General features: G+C 43.5%; 1 protein-coding gene across 2 annotated transcripts in view; it reads right to left on the bottom strand.

The window, feature by feature from the left end:
* Nucleotides 18,564-25,826, bottom strand: part of NUAK1 (NUAK family kinase 1) — a 47,729-nt gene continuing 40,466 nt past the window's right edge. For both annotated transcript variants that reach the window (XM_021386850.1, XM_021386858.1), the window contains exons 5-7: nucleotides 24,083-24,202; nucleotides 23,656-23,788; nucleotides 18,564-22,596 (exon numbers count right to left, since the gene is read on the bottom strand). In XM_021386850.1, the coding sequence (XP_021242525.1) occupies nucleotides 21,443-22,596; nucleotides 23,656-23,788; nucleotides 24,083-24,202 (1,407 nt within the window). In that variant the 3' untranslated portion in view covers nucleotides 18,564-21,442. The remainder of the gene's footprint in view (nucleotides 22,597-23,655; nucleotides 23,789-24,082; nucleotides 24,203-25,826) is intronic.

The following is a 25,826-nucleotide window of genomic DNA, read 5'->3' as shown; positions in this document are numbered from 1 at the left end:
GGCATCGGGGCACATGACGATGTCCCAGGTCAGGCACCACTCTGCAGCAAACTCTCACCCCAGTTCTCATAGGAGGGATGAAGATGGCAGGGATACTGCTGAGATATCACAGGAGAGGGAAAAGCTGTCACCAGAGCAGTACAGCACGTAGACACCCCAGCGTCTCTGCAAGGAGTCAGCCTGGGCTGGAGGCATGCAACCTTGGCTTCTGGGAGGTCATTCACATCTGGGGCCATCTGAGCCTGAGATGGATATTTTTTGTTACTGAGGACTGAACTGCAGTGTCACTGACATTAATTTAACTTTGAAATGCCACATACTGAGAAAGTGCAAGCACGGAGAAAGATACCAGGTAGATATTGTATATGTCTGCAAAAGAGGGCTCTTTCTCTTTTTGATGAAGCAAAAAACTAAAACCAGTTCATAATCCAAAAATGGGATTGCATTTTTAATCTAATTATTCACTAGGCTCTGGAAAATCCTGGGTTTTCTGTTAACGCTGTTTGGCTCTATCACTTCAAGGCTCTGCGACACCACAAATCTGATTCAGCAAAACACTAAAGCACACACTCAGCCCACGCACTTTGAGAACCTGCCTTCTTGTTTGCCAGTACTTTCAGCCACTTACAGCATTTTAAGCATGTACTTAAGTCCCTTCAACTTCACTGAAGCGTAAGATCTACTTAAATACATTGTTTAATGAGAGTATCATCAATGTGAACTGGTTTATGTTGCTAGCTCCTTTCCAAGTAGCCCAGCTTGGTAGATCTATTTGTATGTATTAATTTTAAATTCAGAGATGTGTGGGGGAACTCTACAGTCTAATTCTCGGTTCTGTTTGTTTGGGTTTCTCTGCAGATGTGGGAGTTCCAGGCCCTTTTGGGAAGTGCGGCGCTGCAAAGGATTTAGCGCAACACTGAAGTCAAACATGACTACGAATCAGATTTGCTGCATGTGACAGAAGCAGATGAGTAAGCTACGCTCTGTTTCAGTGCTCTTGGGTAAGATTCTCGCATCTAGTCGTTTATCTTTGGCTCTAATCTTGCAAGCCATGTATCAACAAATAATCTTCATCCACTCAAATATATCCTTGATGTCAGTGGAAGTGACTGCAGAGAGTTTGCGGGGATGGATCATTATATAAGAAGAGTAAGCAGTGAAAACGCAATCAAAAAGAGATCACATCTGTCTGCCACTGAAATCAGTGTTGATTTCCATCTGGTTTCAGCAGAAGCAGACTCAGCGCCTGAGCAGGGCCTTTGTTCTCTCTGCAGTGCATATAAGCAAACAGAAGGATTGCTTTTCTCAGAGTATTGTCATATGAAATAAATGAGCTTGGGCAAGGCCATCTACAAATCCTCTCCTCTGCAATCTCTTTTACAAGGCTGGATAATTATATGGGAATTAATTCTCAGCCTGAATTTTCTCATATAAGACAAAGAACGTAGGCAAGATAGAGAACAATAAAGCTGACTTTGAATGAACAGTTATTAGGAGTTTCAGCTCTCTTGTTAATCTGCAAAGTCCTTACAGGCAGACTCCATAGGGAAAAGGTTCCTGGAGACAGCAGAAGATGGTGGAGCCGGGGCGGCTTGCTGTAAATCTCACCGTGTATCATGTTCTCGCAGTGCTGGCCGGTGGCTACACGGACTGACTCAGGGCTTTGTTCTCAGTGCCAGCTCGATCCCTGCATTTTCTTCTGGAAAAGAAAGGAGTCATAAAATTTCAATTGGCCTGAATAAAAGAGATAACAAAAGGAATGGGAACAGAGAAAAGCTGTTATTGCCAAGTTTTGAATGTATTAATACAATAGCACCTGAATAATACAAGGAAGAAGTTTGGCTCTGTCAGAAAACAAGCTTTTTTTTTACTGCAAAACTATTGTGTTACATCTATGAGAAGAGTCCGGGCTGCACAGACTGTGTGTGAAAGCATCTCCCGAAGCCTTTCACTTTAGTGGAGGATTCTATACTAATTTCTTCCTGACAAAAAGGCACAGCTTGATTCCTAAAGCTGCAGGATGATGTGCCAGCTGCTGGAAAATCTGGCAACTGTGGTGAAGCAGGAGGGATTTTGGCAGTGGACCATGCCCCACAGGAAAGCAATTCCACCCTGCAGCTTGGCCAGAGGGAGTTTTAAAGAGGTATCCTTTCTCAGGGCTTACTTAAGAGAAAGGCCATCCTAAGGGATGTAAAGACAAGTGGTAAAACTCTACTGGGTTCAATAAACTATGTTGACAGAGACATCGGTCTCAGTACCCAAATGAAAAGAAGATTAATCTAGCTTTGGTGATGCTAATGCACTGGGGAATCAATTAGTACAAAGGGACTGCAGAAAGCCCTAAAAATCTCAGGATACCAAATTGTTGTCATAAGGTTCGTTTAGAAAAGGCCAAGACACCCTAGAAACCGACTGCTTTTATATGGATGGATGTACACAGTCAGAAGTCAGCCACAGCGAGATAAATACAAATACTGCTTTTTCTCTTTGCTTTAAAGAATTTTACCCTTGAGCAGAGCTGATCAAGAATACCAGAAAACATCTGTAAGGGGAAAGGTGGCTTAACACAGAAGTGTCATCAAGGACACACCAGTGCTACACCCATCCTCTTAGCTAGAATTCATCTTAAAACGAATCCCAGGTATTTTGAGTCAGTTTTCTGAAACATCCATATAAGGCATTTTGTGGCCCTCTGATTCAGCTCATCTCTTCTCTATGTGAAGCCTTGGGTGGTGGGTGAGGGAGTTGCCTCTGTGAAGGGGCTGTTAGGTCAGGGCTGTTAGGTCAAGGCTGTTTCCCTGTCTTGCATTCTTCACAAATAACCCACCCTCGAACCTGCTCTTTTTCAATTTTTTCTACTTAATTATGGAGTCCTCTGTATGGTTGTTTACATAGTGGTAAAAGAGGGCCTAAAACCCCACATGATGAGAGCAAACAAACAGAGTTGTCTGCATGCAGAAGGTATGGAAAACACCAGCCTGCAGTGCTGACCTGCTCTACCAGCCTCCTGGCTTTGTGTGTTCAGCTGATGGTGCTCAGTGAAGCCTTGAGCACCCTGTCTGATTTTGAAAAGGGGAGGTTTTTCATGAGATAGAGGTCCCAAGTCAAACTCCATCAATGCCAACAGTGCACCAGGTCAACCCTGCATGGCACTGGGGCACCTGATTGACACTTCACCCCTGCCCTGAGCACCCGACAGAGGAACCACCAAACACTCTATTCTCTCCTTGTTCTCTCTCCGTGCTGTAAGAAGTCCCAGGGCTGTGCTTTTGCTTTCTGACAGTGCTTCCTGGGCACTGTCACTCTGGACTGGATGGGACATCCCCTTGGGGCAGCAGCTGAGGCCTTGTGCAGGGCACCCGGCAGCCATCGGCGCTGCGGCAGAGTACCTCATTTAACCTTGGTGAGGGAAACACCAGCGCTTTCCCCTCTCAGCATTTGTTTTCAGTTGCTAATCCAGGAAACACACGTCCTTTCTATTTACTTAGAAAAGAATGAATAATAACCATGTTTCTGCTCGGCTCCTTCCCCCTCCCCGGCCCTCTCCTCACTCCCCCCTAGCTCGCTATTAAAATGGAAACCCCTGTGTTACAGGCATTGCTGGGCTGCTAGAGCACTTAAGCAGCGCACTGCGAGCTGCAGCCATTTACTATGTGCGATTGTTTCTGCGAGACCTAATAATTCTGCCATTGTTATTATAACACTGTGCACTAATACAAATGAGCTTGTAAATAGGGGTCCAACTAAAATAAAACCATTATAATCACAGCCCAGGCTGTAAATCACAGACTGGTGTGTTCTGCTGTGGTTTGACCAAGAGCCAGGCAATAGTCAAATAATCAAACTGCAGATGTTGGGATAGCAAATCTGCTTAAATTTAAACAGTGGCAAGGGTCCAGACGATGGGGGGGGGGGGGGCAAAAAAGCGTCCTTTGCAGAATGGAGGAATTTCCCCCCCCCCTTTCTTGTTAACTGGGTCTATAAAGCAACCAGACATGTTACCCAATAATCGCACTGTTTCTCAGCAGATTGCTCACACCAGCGCCAGCTCACAGGCGCAGGAGCCATGTGAAATATCTGCACAGCGACTGATCATTAGCACTGGCTACCCAGCTTGCCGTGGTGTCCCCACTGCTGTCCCCACAGCCACCAGTGCTCAGTGGAGAGCTCAAGCCCTCCAAGACTTTCTAGAAGAGAAGCTCAGGGGTACCCAATAAAGTCCTGTACCGCAAACTTCACCAAAATTCAGTGATACAGGGGGAGGATGTGACCCTCTCTAATTTCTTGAGTTTTTTCCTACAACTTACCTTACTTCCACCTCCATTTTGCACTCGGACAAGCCCATTTCTCCATGATACAGTCCTGGACACAGCTGCAATCTGGCTTTCCTACTGAGGGAATCTCATGATGGGCACTACTGCCATATACCAGGCCAACAGCTCATGTCTGTGGAATCATAGAATATCCCAAGTTGGAAGGGACCCATAAGGATCATCAAGTCCAGCTCCTACCTCAAAGCATCCTCACAGAGATACCTGCCTCCCGACAAGTCTTATGAGGAGGATCTGAGGGAACTGGGATTGTTTAGTCTGGAGGAGGCTCAGGGAAGACTTTCTCACTCTCTACAGTGACCTGAAAGGAGATCATAGCAAGATGGGTGTTGGCATCTTCTCCCAAGTAACAGCGATAGGACAAGAGGTAATGGCTTTAAGTTGCACCAGGGGAGGCTCAGGTTGGGTGTTAGGAAAAACGTATTCTCAGAAGGAGTGGTGAGGCACTGGAATGGGCTGCCCAGGAGGTGGTGGAGTCATTGTTCCTAGAGATGTACAAGAAAAGAGATGTCGCACTGAGTGACATGGTCTAGAATGGGCATGGGCATGGGTTGACGGTTGGACTACATGGTCTTATTAGCCTTTCCAGCCTTAATGATTCTATTTTTCAATGAAGAGGACAAGCCACTGCTGCAGAAGAGCTCAGAGGAGAGGTTTGCTCAGTGTCTAAGTTTTGCCATCAGACTCTGCTGGCTGTTTCCACAGCTGTGGTAGAAGCAATGTGCTTGTTTCTCCTCCTAGCCAGGAATCAGGATCAGTGTCAGCAGTGTACAAATGCAGACAGTGTTCTCATTTAGAGAATACATGAGCCTTGGCTGTTGCTCTGTGACATTTGAAATGGTGTTATAAGCTTCTTTAGGGAAAGTATACGGTCATTTTTTTCTCTGACAGCCCAAGGCAAACAAATTGGATGGGTCCTGTTGCTCACCACGTTGTCACATGTGGTCACAGGAGGGCTGTTAAATGCGAGAAGCTCCTTTGTGTAGCTTTAACTTACCACGAAAGATTTTTTAATACTAATTTTTTAATGTAATATTTAAGCAGCTGCCAGGCAACAAGACATAAAGGCAATCAATCACATAACCAGATGCCATGTAGATGCTGCTCTGGAGCAAGTAGCTCAAGAAGTCGCTGAGGGGATCAAGCAGCCGTCTGCCTGAGGGAAAGTCAGCAGAATGAGCTTGCCAGCCTTGGACGGGATACAAAGCAGTCATCCTCCTGAAGCTGCTTCTTCTCTGTGGCAGTGACACAAGCTGTGAATAGTGTGTTATTTCCCCAAAAACCTTGTGACTCGATTCCACCAGCAGGACAATTTGTCCGTCTTGCTCAGGAAATATTTGCTGTTAAAATGACTCAAAGGCAACATGAACCAAGCATGTTTCAGCCCAAAACTGCAGGGACCCCAGGAGAGGGGGCTGGTTACAAAAAGCTCTTTCACTGATAAAAAACTTTTCCCTTGAACTCCTTGTGCACTGAACATGCAAGAACATCCTCTGCCCTCCTTTTTTCCACTCTTGGGTCTTTTTAAGGGACAACATAGCTCCTGGAGGCATAGAACTTTTTCTGCCCGTCTCCCTTCTGGAGGAAATAAATGTTAGAAGCAGAAAAATGTGCTGCTCCTAGCACACATTGCAAAATTAACACCTTGGCATGCACTCCTTGAGTATCCATTCTGCTGGATCCAAATTTCCACAGGTTTTCCTGCTCCTTTTGTCAAGGGCACCATTTTTAGAAAACACTATTCTTTTTGCCTGGGCCTTACAGTAAGCCTCTTGCTCAGAGGAAGCCTGCAGAGAAAGCATGGTTTCCTTTGATGCATTCCTAAGTGTCTTGGGGAGAGGAATCGTTCTGCTGCGTGAATCAGCCTGGCTTCCTCTGCTCCTCAGAAAAACAGCACAACCTTGCATTGCTACAACGTGCCACACTGCTCAGGATGTGGTTCATCTCTGCTGCTGCTGCTGCTCCGCTGAGATCTGCTTCGCAATGTGTGCAGTAAGCAGATTAAAATCAGTGCTGGAGGTTGTTGTGAACACCAAGCATTAAATAAACTCCAACATCGTACCGTAATTCCTCATGAATGATTAGATCATCCTGCTGGGATTGCTACCATTATACAGAAGGCAAATGTCACTGGTTGCCTCATAAATTTAGCATATGAGTATTAAACTTATTAGGTCTGATTCACTGCTGCCTAACTTTGGTTTATCCTACTACGAGGCAGAGGAGTTTCATCAGCAGAAATGAGTGGTGAAACACTGGTTCTGTTCTCTTTTAAAGGGATCAGCTGTTTCCACTGACTTTTGTAAGACCGACACTAAGTAGATTCACAGTTGCTCTGCTCCAGCTATAAGTGTCAGATCATGCAAGGGGAGCCAGTCCCGGGAAGAAAATATAGGCTGGTATTTCTGGCATATAGGTTGCACCCCCTCATAGCAAAGGTAGGTCTAGACTGCAAAGCAATGATGTGCTTTGGAGATACGCTGACAAAATCAAATTAGCTGCTTGGCTTTGGATGTGGGATGGCTGCCCAAGCGCGAGTCCACCGCAGAGGTCATGCTGAACAGGAGCTGGGGATGTGATTCAGAACCCAGACTGTCTCCATTGCCCTGGCACTTCTACCAGAGCAACCCTGTCACGTCGCTCACACTATCACTCTCCTGGGGAAAGGGAACAAAACGGCATGACACCATCTGAGTGCGTTGCACAGCTCGAGATCCAAATATGGTGACATTCTCTTGATAGTTCAGATTTTTCATCAAGAGAGTCACTTCCCTCAAAAAGAGCTTCCCTCCACCTCCTGCTTGTCAGAGTGGAAGTAAAAGTCTCAGGACATGAAAACATTGTTGGGAAAACCTTTAACAACACATCCTACTGACAGCAGCCCAGATACGAGAGCAGAATGTGGCCTCTAAAGCTCAAGATCCTTGACTTTCTGAGTGAAGGATTGTTCCCCGCAGTCCCCCCCGATGCATGTTGTCCAAGGTATTTTTAATGAGGTGTTGACTAATTCCCTCGGGAAACTTTTCCGCAGTCTGACAGGTCTCATTGTTAGCATTCTAACCAGCCTGAATTTCGCTTTACCAGACTTCAGCTCAAATTATTTCCCTCTTTCCTTGGTGTATTTTGCATCTTTCAAATATTTGTAGGCAGTTATCATATCCCCATTTTAGCTGTCTGGCAGCCAAGTTAAACATAATTAGCTTTTCTAATCTTCCTCCATAAATCCAGCTTGCTTTCTTGAAATCCAGTGCCTTTCTCCTACTTACGTGTCTTTTTGGTATGATGAAGCTACATACTTTGTGGTTGTTTTTCACACGCCATCACTGATACCAGTAGGAAGAGACATCACAAAATCAGACAGTACATTGGGAATGGTTTCTATGCGAGGTTCACTTTTTGCTCTTTGTAATATAAACTTAGCTTTACTGTCAAATAATTTAGGGTTTCCTTTGAATATTTATATCAATGAGCATTTAGAAAACTCAATCCCTGTTCAGTATTTTCAAAGTGAATTTCTATAGGAGATAGATTACAAGTTTTGTGCTCATTTTATAGGCAGAGTGTTCCTGAATGGACATCATGGAAGACTAATTTACCTGTCATGAAAATTTGTTAACCTGATGGAGGAAAGTGATGTTTTGTCAAAAAGGCGTGCTACACAAACAATGTGGAAAATGTTATCCCAGACTGCTTTTTGTTCAGCAGAAGTGAATTGAGCACCCAGGTTTCAGCTCTGGGCATGTTCAGCATTGGACACAAGATGCCCAAACCCCATTTTTCAGATCTGGGTAAGTGAGAAGGAAGCATTTCCAAGCATATATCCTACAGGAGTAGATGGAAGCTTAACCAAAGAAATGTTTTGTGCACCTATTGGCTCTGGAGACAGGCAACACCTATCGCTCTGTACAACCACCTGAAGAGAGGTTGTGGCGAGATAGAGGTCAGTCTCTTTTCCCAAGTAACACTAGTAAGATGAGAGGTGATGGCCTCAAGTTGCACCAGAGGTGGTGCAGGTTGGAATGAGGAAACATTTCTTCTCAGGAGTGGTGCTGCACTGGCACAGGCTGCCCAGGGAGGTGGTACAGTCACCGTCCCTGGAGGTGTTCCAGAACCATGTGGATGTGGCACTGAGGGACGTGGTCAGTGGCCATGGTGGGGATGGGCTGGCACCTGGACTAGCTGATCTTAATGATTCTATGATTCTGTTTACTCATTTAATCATTATTTAGTATATAGCCAGATCACTGGGGGGGAAAGGGCAGAGGCCTAAGTGCACACACTGGATATACATTGAGTATTCATATTCTCCAACCATTTTTAAACTTTTCTTTAAGATCAAAAGACTTCAGGACTTAATAATGCTTTCCATTTCAGACACATTGCGTAAGGACACTACTGATGTGCTAAAGAAATCTGTCCATACGGAGATTTTAAAGGTGAATTGCTTTCAGGACTTGGGCTGCTCCATTCTCAGAGTGACTCTGAAAATCGCAGTTTCATCAATTAGCAATAGATGTCTGAAACAATTTCCTAAGGAATGTAATTGATTCTTCATCCATTGGAATGCTCATACCAGGGTTGGTTATTTTCTATGTGATAAGCTGTAACTTAAACAGATGCAAGTAATGTCTGGTAAATCTCTGTAACTTCTGTTTAGCAAAAAGGCCAGATTAGAAGCTAATCCTTTGTTTGCCTTTAAGCATATACTCACAGCTCCTTCCTCCACTGCATATATACAGATCTGCAGAATTTCACTTTGTCTCTCTCAAATATCATAGCTATGGCAAAAAGTGTAAAGAAGTCAAAATGCCTTCAGGAAAAATAGCAAATGAAGCAGGAAAATCCCTGCTGCAAGAAAATCCCCCGAAGCAGGGGTAGAAGCATGCTCAAGTACATGCCTCCTTCAGCTTTAATATCCTTCCTGAGGACAGAAGTCTTTGTTCTTCAGGCTCTTACTTACAGATTCCACAGTCTCCTCTGAATAAGCTGCATCGTGAGTGATCAGCGTGGCTGCTTGGAGGTTTGGAAATTTTGAAACATATACTAAATGCTTTAATTACAATTTTAATAGAAGCTGGAAAAATATCTCATTTTTCTCTCCTTTTTCTTTCTTTCTTTTTTTTTTTTTTTTCTGGCAGATTATGTTGTTTTCACAACCCTTCCTGTGGGAATTATTCTATGATTCTATCTTTAGCAGGGTCTGTTGTGATAGGACAAAGGGAAATGGTTTCAAACTACAAGACGGGGGATTTAGATTGGATATAAGGAAGAAGTTCTTAACAAGAAGGATGATGAGGCACTGGCATAGGTTGCCCAGAGAGGTGGTGGATGTCTCATCCCTGGAGACAGCCAAGGTCAGGTTGGAGGGGCTCCAAGCACCCTGATCTAGCTGTAGGTGTCCCTGTTCATTGTAGAGGTGTTGGACTAGGTGGCCTTTAAGGGCCCCTTCCAACTCAAAAAAGTCTGATTGTATGAATGTGTCTGTGCCCAAAACTGGTTAGACAGAAATTATGCTGTGCAGGTCTCCAGCTTCTTTGGTTTAACTCAGAAGGAACACCAGTGTGGAAAGGCTGTGAAAAAGACTGAAGCCCAAGCAAATGAAAAGTAGAAGAAAAGGAACTGCATTTGTTATTACAAAAGCTCAAACTTCCCTGGACAGCAGATTTCACACACTGACAGACAGAAGCAAAATCTGAGCTGCTTTCGGCAAGATCTGCCCAGCGCCTCTCCCAGAATCACTGTGAAAGTGGAACAAAAGCTGAATGCCACCACGAGACACCTCATGTGAGCAGTCAGGGCATTGGGCAGAGCTGTGCTCAGCCAAAGACTGTAGTAAAAATGGGTATAAATATGGCACAGCTGGATTTGTGTTACTGTACCTCCACAAGGAGTTCACAGCCTGCATTGTTACAGCAATGATAAAAACATTGGAGGGTGCATCTTCTGCATCTACAGTTTTATTTCTTAGTTCATCCTTTGGGAATTTTTTTTTTAATGTTGTAATATTATCCACTTTTATGAATAGGGAAAAAAAAAAGCTAGATGAACAGAGAGGAGCAGGTGCTTGACTGAAAGAAATGCATCTGGATGCGGGCAAACTGCCCTTGCCTTCTGTTGTAGCTGCCATCTCAGCAGCTTGGTGCAGGGCTGAGCATCCCACCATGCCTTGCCATCCCTGCTCTGCAGCTCAGCAAACAAGATGGCCTTCCTTCAGCCAGATGGGGATTCCCAGCAGAGAAAAAATTACTTTGTCCCTTCCAGTCCTTCCTTCCTGTGCTTGGTAATCTGTTTTTAAAAGAAATTGCCCATCCTAGCACCAGGTATACATTATAGAATCAAAGTCATAGAATCATTTGAGTTGGAAGGGACCCTTAAAGGCCATCTAGCTCAACTCCCCTGCAATGAACAGGGACACCCACAGCTAGATCAGGGTGCTCAGAGCCCCTCCAGCCTGACCTTCAATATCTCCAGGAATTAGTTCTGTCTTAGGGGACACCATGAGACTAAACCGTGAGGTGTGATGTTCTGCTAAGGTTTGGACTCTGCTATCATCTGTGGCCCATGTCAACCCCCAGATCAAAGTAGCCTGCAAAAAAAAAGAAGGAAAATATGTGGCCCTGGTGCCCTAGCCTTCAATTAACAGTAGGCAGCAAAGGGCTCCAAGAAAAGAAGCAATGATGGAAGTGGAGCAAAAAACCCTAAAGGTGATCCCCAAAGCTCAATGGGCATGTGGGGCAGAGGAGATTTGGAAGGGACAACTCAACAAGGATCCAGGAGCTTTCCTGTTTGTGATGGCACTTTGGGAAGAGAAGGTCTGGGCTTGCAGTGGAGGCTGATGCTGATGTGCCAGTGGAGACCTGTGCTGGAAAAATGGGTACAGAATGACAAGGAATGGTGGAAAGCGCTGGGGAGAGGCTCTGAAATATCCATGTATTTGAGCTCTGGCTTTGCCTCCTTTCTTTCATTCCAAGACCGTTTACTTTACTTTGGCACTTAAAAAGAAATCAAGAGCGGTAAAGGTCAGCTTTATTATTTTTGTTGTATTTTTAAGAAGCTTAAACCATGGCCATAGGAGATTGCCTTTGACATTTGGGAAAGAAGTATCTGCATATACAATCATTCATTTTAGACATAAGTGGTGATGCCCCATCCACCACAGCAGGGAAGATCTTATGGATACAAAATAAAAAGAAGACAGAGACTCTGGAACAGAATCTTCAGAGCTCTTCAGCTTTTCTCTCTACCACTACACTTGTTTCTGCGTTCATACACATATAATATATATATGTAAGAAGACCAGGGTTGCCATTATAATCTTGACAAAATGTTCATTCTGTGTGTAATAATTCCTATACAGATCCCACATTAAATGTGAAAAGTTTATTCTTGGGCAAAGGCACAGGGTAGGCTTTTGCAGGGCTATCTCCAGGAAAAGAAAAAAAATCACTGGGGTTTTGCCAGTGACTTGAACAAGAACAGAGCTGGGCTTATGTCGAATGTTTTTGAAAATCTCAGCTTTGATTTGTTAATGACCACTTGTATGATGGACTACTGCAAACCATTTATCCGCAGAAATAAATACTCAAAATAAAAGAAAACAGGACATGGTCAGGCAAGCTGTGGTTTGTCCCAAAGCTTCAGATTTGCTGAAAGACAGATATATAATATTCCTCAGGTTTTTTTTTTTTTCTACAAAACCACTACTGAAGAAGTTTTGCCAGCCTCTTCAAGTTCACATCAAAAAATAGTACTGAAAACTGACCTTTGGGGATTTTCCTGGATAGTGTTTCACCATCAGATAGAGAGCCATAGCCCTGAGTCAGCAAGGAGCAGGCAGGCCTACCTTTAAACATGTGAAAGTTATTTATAGGAGTAATTTACTGAATCAGGCCCCGTAAGAGAGAGATAAGGGGGAAGATTTCATAAAAAGACTGAGCTACAGGAAATCCTGTTGGGGTCATGTTTGAAACATCGCATGTGTGCCCTCCCAGCCTGTCCTTTAAAAAGAATTTATAGCAAAACTCTTCTTTATAAAAGCAGAAGTTTGCTGGAAGATGTACTCGGTATGCTTGCTCCCAGCCTGGTGGTGGACTTACACTAAGGTGAAGTATGAATTCCAAGCAATGCCTCCAAATACCATTACAGGACAGATGCTTCTAGCAGCAAGTTGGGCTCGTAATTTCCTGTCAAAAAGCGACTATCAAGAATTGCAAGAGAACATTAGCGCCTACATTTGTTGTTTCCTCTCTAAAAATTGACCCTTTCAAGGTGTCTCAAGTGGGACACTCAGGAACTGCAGTACCTCCGACCCCTAGACATCATGTAAAACCCCAGCCTGAACCTACAGTGCATTAGTCCCACATCAGAACTGATCTCTGTAACAAAAACTTTCTTGTTCTGCTGAAATACAATATCTGTAACCACTGGTAAGAAGACCACATTTGGTTATTTTTTGTAACTCTTCCCCACCCCTTGAAGCAAGCTGAGATGGCCTTCCAGTAATGGCTGATTTCTTCTTGGCTTGGTCTGAACAAAAGCTTTCTATTCACATGCATGTGAAAGAGAGCGTGGATGTTTCTGTGATGAAAGATCAAATCTCTCTTTTGAACTTTTCAGTGGATAGGCTAAACCTGTGGCATCTCTGGAGCTTTCAGTGGCCTTTCAGAAAGCAGACAACTAAATGCTTGCTTGGAGTGTTTGCCTGAAGTAAGGACCATATACAACAGGTATGGGGAATAAATTAATCTAGAGTCCTCTGAAGCATCTGTGAGTTCAGATCAGCAAAACGCACTTCCTACAGTCGCTGATGTGGCCTTATGGTGTATCTGGGAATTTGCTGCCAGCTGTGCAATGCTCAGTGCAGCTGCATCATAGAGCCATAAGAATATCCCAAGTTGGAAGAAACTCATAAGGATCATCGAGTCCAGCTCCTGTGTGGACAAGCCGTGTCATAAGTCATGTATATCCCTGTTTCAGTTCTCAGACTCAGCAGAACTTCTTTTCTGTAACTGGAGCACCTTGCTTCAGCTTTTAACCAGGGCTTCTTCAGGGCAAAGATTGGTTTACGGGGTGAAAAGCATTTAAAGTAGTTGAGGGAATTCCTTTCTCAGCAGTATCAACTTTGCCGGAGAGAAAGAGAGAGAGAAAGAGAGCTCTATGGTGGAACGGGTACCATTTAAATTAAGGTTTAGTGAGTGTGACAACAAAAGAACAGCTTTTCTGCTATTTGAAGCAGTCTGGTTTTCTCAAAACACATTTTTTAAAGTACTTTTCGGGGTGGCCTCTGTGGCAAGGGTGACTTTGCAGGTGTTGAGGGGCGTGCCTCTGTCAGAGGGGAAAATATGCAAATCTTCCTTTCTTTGCATGGCAGAGCTTTAACAAAAGCTGCCCCTGACAGCCCCATTTAGGCATGTGATGGATTCTGACCCTTCGTGCTGCTGTTGTCTTTGTACCAGGGCTCCCTGGAGGGGCTCTAAGAGCTCTCCCTCTGCCCTTATCACACAAGATGCTATCCTATCTTCCAAGCCGTATTGGAAGTGGTCACAATGTGCCAACTTGCAGCTCTTGTGAACAAACCTAGATGCTTGTGTTTGCCACAGAAAAAGGAAGGAGGAAGACTCCAGCAGATCTGCTCCAATATTAGAATGGAATGTGTGGAAATTGCTTATTCACTTATCTTCCCTGTAAGAAAAGCCTGTCCCTCTGCTCTTGCACCAAGATGAAACGTAGCCTCTACTCTGTCTCATTTTTTTTTGCTAATTGCCAATAGTTCTGTATCTTCCAGAGGTATCTACATAAATCATTGCCAGATCAGGGCCATAATTTGGAACTTTTATGGTGAAAAGGAACTACGATGATGGATCTAGACACCACAATCTTTCTTTTTTTTTTTTTTTTTTGTATATCGGGTGACATCATTTATATACTATCTGAACTGTTTGTATCTTCTCTAATAACCATAGAATCATTAAGGCTGGAAAAGATCCTTAAGATCACTGAGTCCAACCATCCACCTAACTACCAAGTCCAGCACTAAACAGAGGGGAAATTTCTATGTCCATTCAGACATAGACTGATCTGCATGCAATTGGCACTGATGTGGTGGGATACTCTGGGTTAAGACCAGGTTAGAAACTTGACAAAATGTATGGCAGATTGTTTAGACTATAGCAAAAGGTGTGAGCTGTTGGGAACTTTGTCCATGTTTCATCTGCAGCAGGCTGAGGTTCTCCATCCTCTAACCTGTACTACAAGTCATTGTGTCCCAAGAAATGAATATTTTGATTTCCTGAAAAAGGAAGCCAGTAACGATGAATCCCATTTCAGCTGAAGAATTGTGTAATTTCCCCAAAATCTTGGAAGCCGAGATTTATCTACACAACGCCCTGGCGTGTCTATAATTTGAAAGGCCCCTGCCAGCTCAGGCAAGGCTGACAATTTCAGAGGAGATGAGTAGCTTGGAGTATCCCCATTTGGAAGTGTCCAATCTGAGGTACAGTAAGCCTTATCCTTGTGAGCACCCAGTGACCATGGCTCAAGCTGAAGTCACAGGGAGCAGAAAATGGCCATCAATTTCAAAAACTCAGGTGCGAACAGCTCTGAAACCCCATTTGAAAATCTGGAACTCCTTGCATGGGAAAATCGAATGGTCACCACACAGGACGTGAAGTTATTCCCACTAAAAATCCAACCAGAATTTCATGGTGATGCAAATTTATTTTTTAAGGCTGGATGTTCATTCAAGTTGGGTCAGCATCAGTTTGCACAATCTGGGGATCTACTACTTGACATTAGCCATTGCTTCTTTCCACCCTGACACAATTTTTTCCTGGGAGGACAAGGGGATTAACTGCCTTGGGGTTTCTGAGGACTGGAGCTGACTGAGCATTCCTCATGGCCTTGAGTTGTATGGGAATTTAGCAAGTCTCTCTTCTCAGGCAGCAGATCCCTCATCTCAAGAAATCTTTTGATTAAACTGTCAAGCTCTGGGACGTGCAGCTGAGGGGAACAACAGAGTCTGAAGAAACATTTAAAGAAATATTTTTGATTATTCCCAGCAAGGACAGAACGATGACATACTGTGGCCCTAGCAAACTTGCCTGGCAGGCAGTTGTGGCTTTATATGTAAATATAAACATATATTTACATATTTCCTAACATCTGTTTTGAATTTGTTTTCCCTTTAGTTCTATTTAAAGTATGTCTTGTCCTATTATTTCTGAGGCTGAAATTTGGAGGGCTCTGCTAATAAACTCTAACACTGCAAAGCAACAAGGCACACTCTCCTCCTCCCTGTCTTTCCAGACAGTTCTTTTACAGCTGTTCCTCACTTTTATTCCAAAGTGCAACAGCATCTCCCAGCCTGTGGAAGGAGCATGGCTTCCTAAGTAGATTCAGCTCTGGGTGTGTATTGTGAGAAATGGTGGTCAGTGTCAAAAGACCCCAAGTGTGATCCAGGAGTGGAGCTGCTTTGAGGAATGAAGGTGCGGAGTGATGGCCCGACCTGCCAGTGCACCAGTGGCCAACAATGGCAGCTGATGTTCTTTGATGGCAGTCACCTATTTAACCCTGCTGCAGCCTTGTGCCACATCTCAGTGGCTGTAATAAAATGCTTTTCCAAGGAACGATTAAGCATCAGGACAAATACATATGATGTCCTTAAAAGCACAGAGTTCTGTGTCTCCAGATGATGTGCAAATCAAAGGCTTTTCTGTGCTGATGAAATTCCAGGAAATGCAGGGTGGGGGAGAAGAGCTACAGAAAGATAGCCAGAAACAAGATGCTCAGATCAGCTATCCAAAAAAGTTGCTTCTTCAGCCAAATTGCTAAGCCTTTTATGAGAAAGATGTCTTGGTTTGGCAGGGAAGAAGAGACAGCTCCACCAGACAATAATAAAAAAAAAAAGCCCTAGTTGAATGCTAAATACCATTATTCCAGGGGAAACACGACTTGTTCTCTGCTGTGGCAAAACTTTCAGCTGAAACCCTGAAACCAGCAACCCTGGAACAGGAGCCAGAGAGCCTGGACTGATGCTAGCAAACCCCTAAGTTTCTATTGGCTCAGTAAATGCATTTCTGCAGCTTTGTCTCCAGAAGCATCTCATTAAAATGAGATGCGAATCACCAAGATAAACGCCTGAGTAAACGGATAAGCCTCTCATATACATCATATTTACATGAGTATTGGCCTTCTCCCTTCATTGGGTGAGTTATGGCTTACCCTGTAGCTATAACTGAGGTTCTGGTGGTGCAAAGTTTATTATTACACACACTTAAGGCATCATTAACAAACTTACCTGCAAACACATTTGTCCTCAATAACTGAAAGTGCCATCTCTGCCTCAATGCAGTCCCTGAAGTCTCTGAATGGAGGCCAGACAGCTGTGAGAAGTCACAACTGCAATTAACATGGAGGCTTCTCTGGCTGGGAAAGGTGCTCTACCACTCTGCCCTGAGTATCGCTCCTCTTGCCAGCGCTATGGGTGGTTGTGGGCACTGCATCAAAGGCTGTGACAGTGCTGGAGGAGAGCTGCCTCCTGGTGTGCTGGCACCGATCCTCCCCTCTGCAGCAGTGGGTTGGGGCTGCTGAGCTCTGAGGAGCAGTGCCACGCTGCCCTGCGAGTGTTGAGAGCCTTGCTCCCAAGGCTCCTGCCTCGCTTCCTTGCTCCTGTCTTGCCCAAACCAGAAAACTTCAGCAATTTCTGAGAATCCCAGAAAACTCACAAAGTGAGTAGGCAATAAAGAAGACCCAGTTCAGCTATAGACTCACTGTACACCTCCAACGAAGGCATATCGCTCTGCATTTATTTCCTTTCATAAATAGGAAAATGAGACGCCCACCTCCCCACCACGCCCCACCAGGGTGAGCTCTCGGAGCTGTACGAACGTGTGCATAATTACTCCTCAGTGCTTGCCACAAAGGCGCACCATACTCAGCCGTTCCGAATTTTCTTTCCAAATGTCATTATTTTTAAAAGAAAACAAATGGCTTGCCTTCAACTTTTTTTTTTCCTAGTGTGTTAAGAAAAGAAGTTTCATAATTGCTATTGCAGAAGAGACTTGCATTACACTTTCCACCATCCAGCACCCACACAGCGAGACCTTATTCACCTCGGGTACAAGAACATGTGCTGACTTGAATACGTACCTCTCACTTTCTGATTTAATTAGCATACGGCAGCTAACCATTCCCTTTGTAATATATTAAGGGCTATTTGCCTTTCTGCATCATTGGGCTTTTCCCCTTTATTCCCACTGGTTATTAAGTGGTGATGATAAATAAATCTAGCACCTACAGTCATGACTTTTTGCTTTAAAAAGCTCAAGAGAGAATGAATTAGAAAAATGAAAGTCTCTTCTGCATGAGATCGAAACCTTGGTTCCTAATCCAAACTTCCCATAATTTAAAAAGCAGAAGAACATACGCCACAGGTATCTTGGCTGGCTACATCATGGGGGCAATTTAATGGTGTCTTGTTCAGAGCCAACTTTGAGATGTTGCCAACCATTTCCTTTATTTTAATAAGTCACCAACACACACAGCATACCTAACACCCAGTTTCCCTGGGGAACCACCTGCTTTCCAAGAAAAACAATCTAAAGCCTTTTGGTTATCAAGGAGTCTCCAAAAACTGAAAACGGGCTCCATTTTTGCCTCTCACCAGCTGACTGCTCTGCCTGCTCAAAGCCATCCTACACTCGACAGCAGCAGACAGCCACCAGTCTTCGGCCAGAACTTACACCAGCAGTGACACTGAAATTGTTAACAAACCATCCTCCCCACCAGAGAGGGGAAGGGACTGTGACCAGGTGTCTCCGGGCTATAAGTGAGCCATGCTGTGACTCAAGAGCCAGCCTGCTCTGCCTTACCTGCAGCACACGTGGCCCACAAACCTTGTTGCCTCCGGCAGAGAAATCCCACCCACCTGCCCTTCTCCACCCAACACTTCTCTAGCCGAAAGCTCTGTTTTGCAGTGCAAAAGCATTCACAACGGGAGCCTCTGCGGCCATCCAGATTACACTCAAATGTGCAAATGAGTCAAGAAGTTATGCACAAACAACTTGGTACAGTGTGCTGTGATGCTGTCGTATTTCTGCATGGCAATCATAGAATCATAGAATAACTCAAACTGGAAGGGCCCCATAGGGATCATTGAGTCCAACTCCCGGGATAGGTTCAGTAAGGTCTTGGCTTATGCTGATGTACAGTGAAAAATAAAAGAGGGGGACACTCTTCACAGTTACATTAATTCCATTTTATTTAATAAAAAACAGTATCAGATTAAAAATACACTTTGGGTGATTATCCAGCGTTTTCCCCTGTGTGCCTCCTAGAGCTCAAACCAACCAAGGATCGGGAGAAAAAAACAATAAAACAAAACAAAACAAAAAACACCAAACGATTTTGGCCGGAGCTGTAAAATAATGTTGCACCAATTAAATTACACCAAATATATTATTATACCTTTGAAATGGCTTTCAGACCAATAAATAAAAAAAAAAAAAGAGAGACAAATTCAAATAAAAAAGTCAACTTTGTATTACAAAAAAATTAAATAAAAATCACAACACTAATAATAACAATGTGCAGTCAAGTTTTTTTTTTTTCTTCTCTAGGAATGATAACATGCCAGTAAACATGTAACATGCCAGTAACATGCCAGTAAATCCCTATGTAACATTTCCAGTTTGGCAGCAAGCAGTCACTCACTCATTCACATTTGTACACAAGGAAGCAGGCCTGGGCAAAAGCCTAGGTAGATTCGAGCCTTCAGGGTGCTCCTCGGTTCCCTGCCGCAGCTGGTCGAGCTCCCTTGCCTTCATCCTAAAACCCTCATAAATCCCCTCAGGATTTAGCAGCAGACCCACAGGGAAGGCATCACTCAGCACAACCCCACCGAAGTGCTGCTCCGTCACATCGACGCGACAGCGCTGAGGTGCGCTGGCTGAGGATCCGGCTCTTCTGCTCCAGGCCACTGTGCTACCTGTTGATTAAATACACTACAAAATAGGGTGTTGGCGTTGGGTGGGCTGAAGGAGCAAATGCAGGGCCTGTGAGAAGACGGGATCTGTAAGCATCATACTGAAAGCATCCTGCATCTAGAGAGAAATGCCCTGAAATCGCCCTTCCTGAGCAAATGAGCAGTGAGCCACATTTCACTTGACCGCCTGAGAGCACGTCTCTCGTAGACATTGTGGGTATTGATGCCATTGACTCCAGGGCCAAATTTGGTCCAGTGTTTCATAACAAGGAAAAGGTTCTCCACAGAAACAGATTAACTGACTTAGGAAATTTGAGCTCGTTCATCTTTATGCTGGTTGGTTTTTAGGAGGAACCAGCAGACTCAAGTACCGTGACACACCAAATAAACAATTTGCAAGTGAAACTGCTCCCTGCCCCAGATGCCAATGTTTGTGGGGTTATCCCTGATTCTCAAAGAATCATCAGACTGATTCTCAAAGAATCATCAGAGGATCCCTATTCCATTTCTGCACAGTCTCCAGGATTTTGGACACAGTGGGCCAAAGTCTGCTTTCAGTTCCAGTTCCAGGGGAGGAGTGAGAACAGAGTTTGCCCCATGCTTCTCTCTTCTGAGTATGTCTGTATACATGGATTTTGCAGCTGTGGCTCTTAGACATCATAGGCTGAAACCTGCCATGTATTCACACCAGTGCACCTCCAAGAAAGCTAGGGGCTATGTGCTTTTGTAAATGAGAGTGAAATGGGCCTTACGATTCCAGTTTGCCCAGGCCTGTCAAACACACAGTGCCTTTCTGACATAGGCTTACATTCAGATAATCCAGTAGACCCATGTGGTACCTTTATGGGAGTTGAAGCCTTTAGTCTAGATGTTTAGGTATGTGTGAGAACACACACACACATATCCTTCTCATTTTTTCAAGCTGGCATCACCACACACGCAGTACCAGCTATGCTATTGGTATAGAGGCCTGCATTTTTATGCTAACTCTGTTATCAAATCTACCATTATCATTTCATCGCTCAATTCTTTCTGCTCCATTACTACCTACTTAGAAATATTTTCATTTGGGGAAAGGCATATTCCCACCAACTTTCTGACCTCTATCCATTTCCTACATGCTACAACCTTTTCGTTACCTAACATTCTGGTCGCAGACTACCTGTCACCCTCAGATACTACAAGCTAATAGCAAGCTGGTACCATTTGCTGACAGTGACTGAACTCAAGGTTGGAGGGTGTGTTAGGACCTATCTCTGGGCATTTATCTGCCTGGCCACTTTCAAAAAGTCACAAATTGAACACACAGGTTGAAATGCTTTGAAGAGTCACTGTTTACAACACCCATTACTTCCAGCTCCCTTTCTCATTTCTCTGACTGTTTTTGCTGGTAGGAGTGGTATTGGAAAGAATTTTAAGGCCACCTGCTCTCTGAAGAGCAATGGCTGTAGGAAGGGCCAGATCTGAACACCTACTCCAATGCTTGTACACATGCAGCCATGTGAAGTTATTCTGCAATAACACTCATAAACTATCTGTCCCAGAAAGGGTTCAGGAACATCTCAGCTCACCCTGGTGGAAGGAAACAGGGCGACCATCCAGCCTCGCCTCCTGCATAATGCAGGATGGAAATTCTCAACGTGCAATGCTTGTATCCTGATGAATAACTTCAAGGGAAAATAAAGGCTCTCTTTCTAAAAGACATCTAAAATTGACTTGAAGAATTCGACTTATCTCTTGCTGTAGATAATTAATATGAATTAGAAACCTCTCAAAATGTGTGTGCCTTGTTTCCAGTTTTAATTCTGCCTAGCTTGGACTCCAAGCCATTAAATCTCAATGCTTTTGTCTGCTAGATCTTATGTCTGCTAGATCCTAATATACTTTCGTCACACATACAAAGACCAAAGGTTTTGCTCTGGTCAGCTAGGTAATATTTTGAAGACACAAAATTAGAGAGGTGTGAGATGACTTTGGGGCTACTCAAGACTTTTCTAGGAGTTCAGTTAAGTAGGTACAGTCAGGTCCTTTGAAGGAAAACCTACCATTATCAGCAAATCAGTAACCTGGCTAACTCCACCATAAAGGTACCCAGAACAACTCCCTTCCCTCCCTTTCCATCTTCCTGCTGCTAGTTGAGCTTGTTGCAGATCTCTAGGGCTTTCTTGTAGACCTGAGTCACATCATCCATGTCTGTGAGAAGGGAAAAACTGCTGTCCCCCAGACGGTTGCGATACCGTTTTAGGTACTGTGGCCGTGGGTGGTTCTGAAGTCCTTCGAAGTCTTGGATCTGTAGGAAATTTTCAGCAGAGACACAGCTCCGTATCCTCTGTCTGTTTGGCCTATTCTCTTGCAAATCCAGCAAATCAAAGGAGTCACTGGACAAAATACTGTCATCACTAATCACGCTGGAAGGGCGACTATAACTTCGAGGTAATGCATCTCCAGGCAGGACTACTTCTTCCATGGCCTCCAGCGTTGGCGTATCAGGGCTAATTAAAGCAGATTCAGTGCTGCTGGTAGAATACTTGCCATTATGTTTCAAGATACCCTTACGCCTGCAGGAATGGCTGTAAGACCCATTTCTGGATGGTTCTGTGACCCCTGGAGAGGTGTCACTGTTTACTGTTTCATCATTATTGTCCAAGAGTTCAGAAGATTCGCTTCGTTCTGGAGAAGAGTAATAGCCGGACTCCCTCTGCTGAGTCTTCTTTAAGATTCCTTTTTTTGGCATTAGTGAAGACTGCTTAGTGCCGTATTTGCCAGCTACCTCTCCTTCCACAACACTTTTAATGGCTACGCCAGTCCTACACAACTCCTGCTCCAACTTAAAAGCAGAGGGTAACACTGGGCTGACGACACCTTCAATGAACCCTGCACTGTGAGATCGATGTTCACTGTTGCTCCTTTTCTTCAGGATGCCTTTGGGTCTTTTGGAAGTGGGTTTGGATGCATTTTCAGCTCCTCCTTCCTGGATGGACTGTGCAATGTCATTTTCCTTTTTTGATTTTTTCAGAGACCTTTGTCTCTCTAGTGTGACTTCAGGACCTTTGGGCTTAGAAAGGCACTTCATTTTGGTATCAGTCTCTGGTTGGAGGCCAGTAGAACGGTGATGCCAATCAATGAACCTTGCTAGCAATGGGGACTCAGAGTCCCTCATAGCATCACAGTCACAAACACTACTCTTGTAGCCCCAGTTAACCCACCAGTGGTTGGCAATGTCTTCAATGGTTGCTCGGCGTTCAGGGTTCACCATCAGCATCCATCTGATAAGACCACGAGCATCTACGGACAAAGAATTGAACACAGTTTAAAATACTGGCATTTCTAATTTCCTCCTTCAGTTTAAAACTGAAATGGGAAACTAATCAAATGAGCAAAAATAATGGTTCTTACAACAGAAGTGAAAGGGAGCAAGGCTTAGTGCATCAGTCAGTGTTAGAAATTGAAACTGAGGATTACTTCCTATCAGCAGAAAATGCTTCACCCTAGGAATTGTACATTGAGCTACCAAAGAAATTAATATTTGTATTGCACAAATGTCAGTGTCCCACATTACTGAATGTCACACACTACTGAAAGAAGTCAGCAACCTATGAACTCTAATAATTACAAAACTTAGAGGAAAACAAAGGGGAATTAGGATATTTTAAATGATCTACATATTACTGACCCTGTATTTACTTTTTCCACAAAAGCGTATTCTTCTGAATACTTTAAAGGCGTATTTTTATATAGAGAGCAATGTGGCAGCAGAAAATTGAAAGAATGGCAAACAAACGATGAAAGATAAATATTCAGTTAAATATGATAATATATACATATTTTTAAGGCTGGAAAGAGCCTTAGATTTAGCTGATGCTTTTCTGTCTGGTGACAGCTTAATGTGTTACCCTCTGAGTAAATGCATTTAACTCAAATTTTGGCCTCGCTTCTCTGATAAGAGACTTCTTCCCTCGGACCATTCATCTTCTTTCTGCTTGTGATATACTACAGTGTAGTCAGAGAACTGATCTTTACCAGTATGTTGTATCAGTTTACAGCTTGTCTGAACAATTCCACTTGCAATAGCTAACAGACCTTCCACTGTCATAGATCTAGTTAAAAGAGCTTGCTGAAGCTTCCCCAAGGCAATAAAATCTATATGCTATAAAATTTTCATTTCAAAAAGGCTTTTGGTAAATGCTGTACCCAGATGGGAATGGATTGCAGATGAAGTCAGTAGAGGAATGAGAGATTTTTTTCTCTGTCATTCTAATATAACACCAAAACAGGCTGGAAGGGCAAATCCTTCATTCTGAACTCCTGTCAGCTCAATATGTTGCCCTTGCACCTTTTTTATACCTGAGGTCTGCGTTGGCTCACGATATTCTCCACTGCTGATCTGCCTGATGAGATTTTTGTGATCAAAGCCATCAAAGGGCATAGTTCCATAAACCAGAGTGTAAAGCAATACACCAAGGGCCCAGCTGTCAACCTGAAATACAGAGACAATGTGCGTGAAGCCCTGGAAAGCTGATCCCCACCATTCTCCCTGCCATTAGCACCACAAGAGCAGCATCATGTCCAGTTATGCCTACTGATAGCCAAACTGGTATCTAACATGTGACTAATCACAGATAAAGCAAATGGAAGCAAACAAACTTTCAAGATGGGAAACACCCACTCACACCCACACATGCAGTAATATTGGCATTAAGACTAACAACTCTCAATATTGTTATCATCAAAGACATCCCCATATCACCACTGAAAAACAGATCCTTCTTACCTCTGGGCCTCTGTAAGGTCGTCCATTAACTATCTCAGGGGAAGCATACAGTGGGCTTCCACAAAAGGTCTGCAGAAATTTGTCTTTGTGATAAAGGTTGGAGAGTCCAAAATCAGCAATCTGCAAAGACAATTGCACAAGGCTTCTGTAGCATTAACAATATCTTAATGTACCAGAAAATCCTTTATCAGGAAGGACTAAACTACACTTGACCCTGCTATAGGGCAGGCATCTTGACATGGGTAACTTCTTAAGTTCACCTGCCAACCAGTTATTCTGTGATTTCATGACTTTTTTAAAGGCCTTCTAGAAAAGGAGATGAGTCCCCAAGATAAATCCTCTGGAGGAGGAACAAAGATGCTTTTGTTCCACTCATAGACAGGTCATGGCTCCACAACCATCGGTCAGTAATTCTATCTTAGATTAATTGCATGTACTTGCAAAGACGATTTCATACTGGGAGGCACTGGGCTATCGTCCAATGATTGCTCTTCATCTTGTATAATCATTAATACCACGGAAAAGCACACAGAAGGTACTGCTGTTCTTATCTTGCACATGCAAGCCCAAAGTCGGGACCTTTAAATCCAACAGGAGGAGTGATGTCGGCATATCATGAGAAACTAAGTGTTAGATTTCAGATACAAGTGATTTTTGAAATCATCTGGAACGTCTCTTGTTGAAAACAGGGGAAAGTGAGGCACTCACTGACTGTTCCAGATTCAGGGACTTCAAGATGAGGAATCTGAGCCGTTAAGTAAACGAGATGTCTATCACAAGATAATAAACACAAGTCTGGTTCCTAAGTGGAAACAATGGGCCCAAATCCGGCTTTCCCAACACAAACAAAACGCCCCTGGGGACTATTGGGAATTTTGCCCATGTAGAAATTGCAGGATCAGGTCCAAATAATTTGTTTACTTCAATTCTCTGTTCTTGTTCTTACAAAACAAAGGCTGAGGACAGCAACACTAAATACTCCCACAACCTTTGCATTTCCTTTGTTTCTCTAGCAGAAAGCAACACATCTCATTTTTTTTAATCTTACTTAAAACCTAAATGTTTCCCTTTCCCTCAGATATTTCTATGACTGCCCATTGTCAACACAGGACATATAAAAAGACATAAAGCACAGGCATAAAAAAGGTATTATCAGTTTATAGCTTTAAGAGATAGGAGCTTTCTTTGGGCTTTCTTCACCTCATTCAGGTCTTTTCTACCAGAAAGAAATTAAACCCCTGAAAGAAGTGGTGATTATCTGAGAAAATTCAAGAAAGCACAATGTGACCAGAAAAGAAAGAGATTTACCAGCAGCATCATTCACTCCTGGCTTTCTAAAACATGTATCGCCATTGCTGCTAATATCTGTTTCAACTGCAATGTCTACTGAACTCTTGGGAGACATAAACTCTTTGTCCCTATTAACTACCTGAACTATATTTAAAAATGTCTCAGTTGAGACCAAAGTAACAAAGCTGGTGAAGTGTGGACAGAAGTTCCCAATTTTCACTCTTTACCCCCAAATATAAAAACATAGATATATATATTCTCTTTCTCCATAAATACCTACTTATCTATATACGACAGATACACCGCTATGACAAAAATATAAAATTATTTTATAAAGTATCATTTTTACAACATGTTTTAAGTCACAGAGCAAATGTGAGATTTCACACTTCATCCTCTCCTGTTTTGATGCTCTGCTTGTGCAGGTGTTCCACTAACAATTTGGACTCAGAGT

The sequence above is a fragment of the Numida meleagris genome, chromosome 1 (assembly GCF_002078875.1).
Source record: "Numida meleagris isolate 19003 breed g44 Domestic line chromosome 1, NumMel1.0, whole genome shotgun sequence".
NCBI lineage: Eukaryota > Metazoa > Chordata > Aves > Galliformes > Numididae > Numida > Numida meleagris.
Note: the sequence above shows the minus strand (reverse complement) of the source record. Positions and strands in the feature narration are given on the sequence as shown.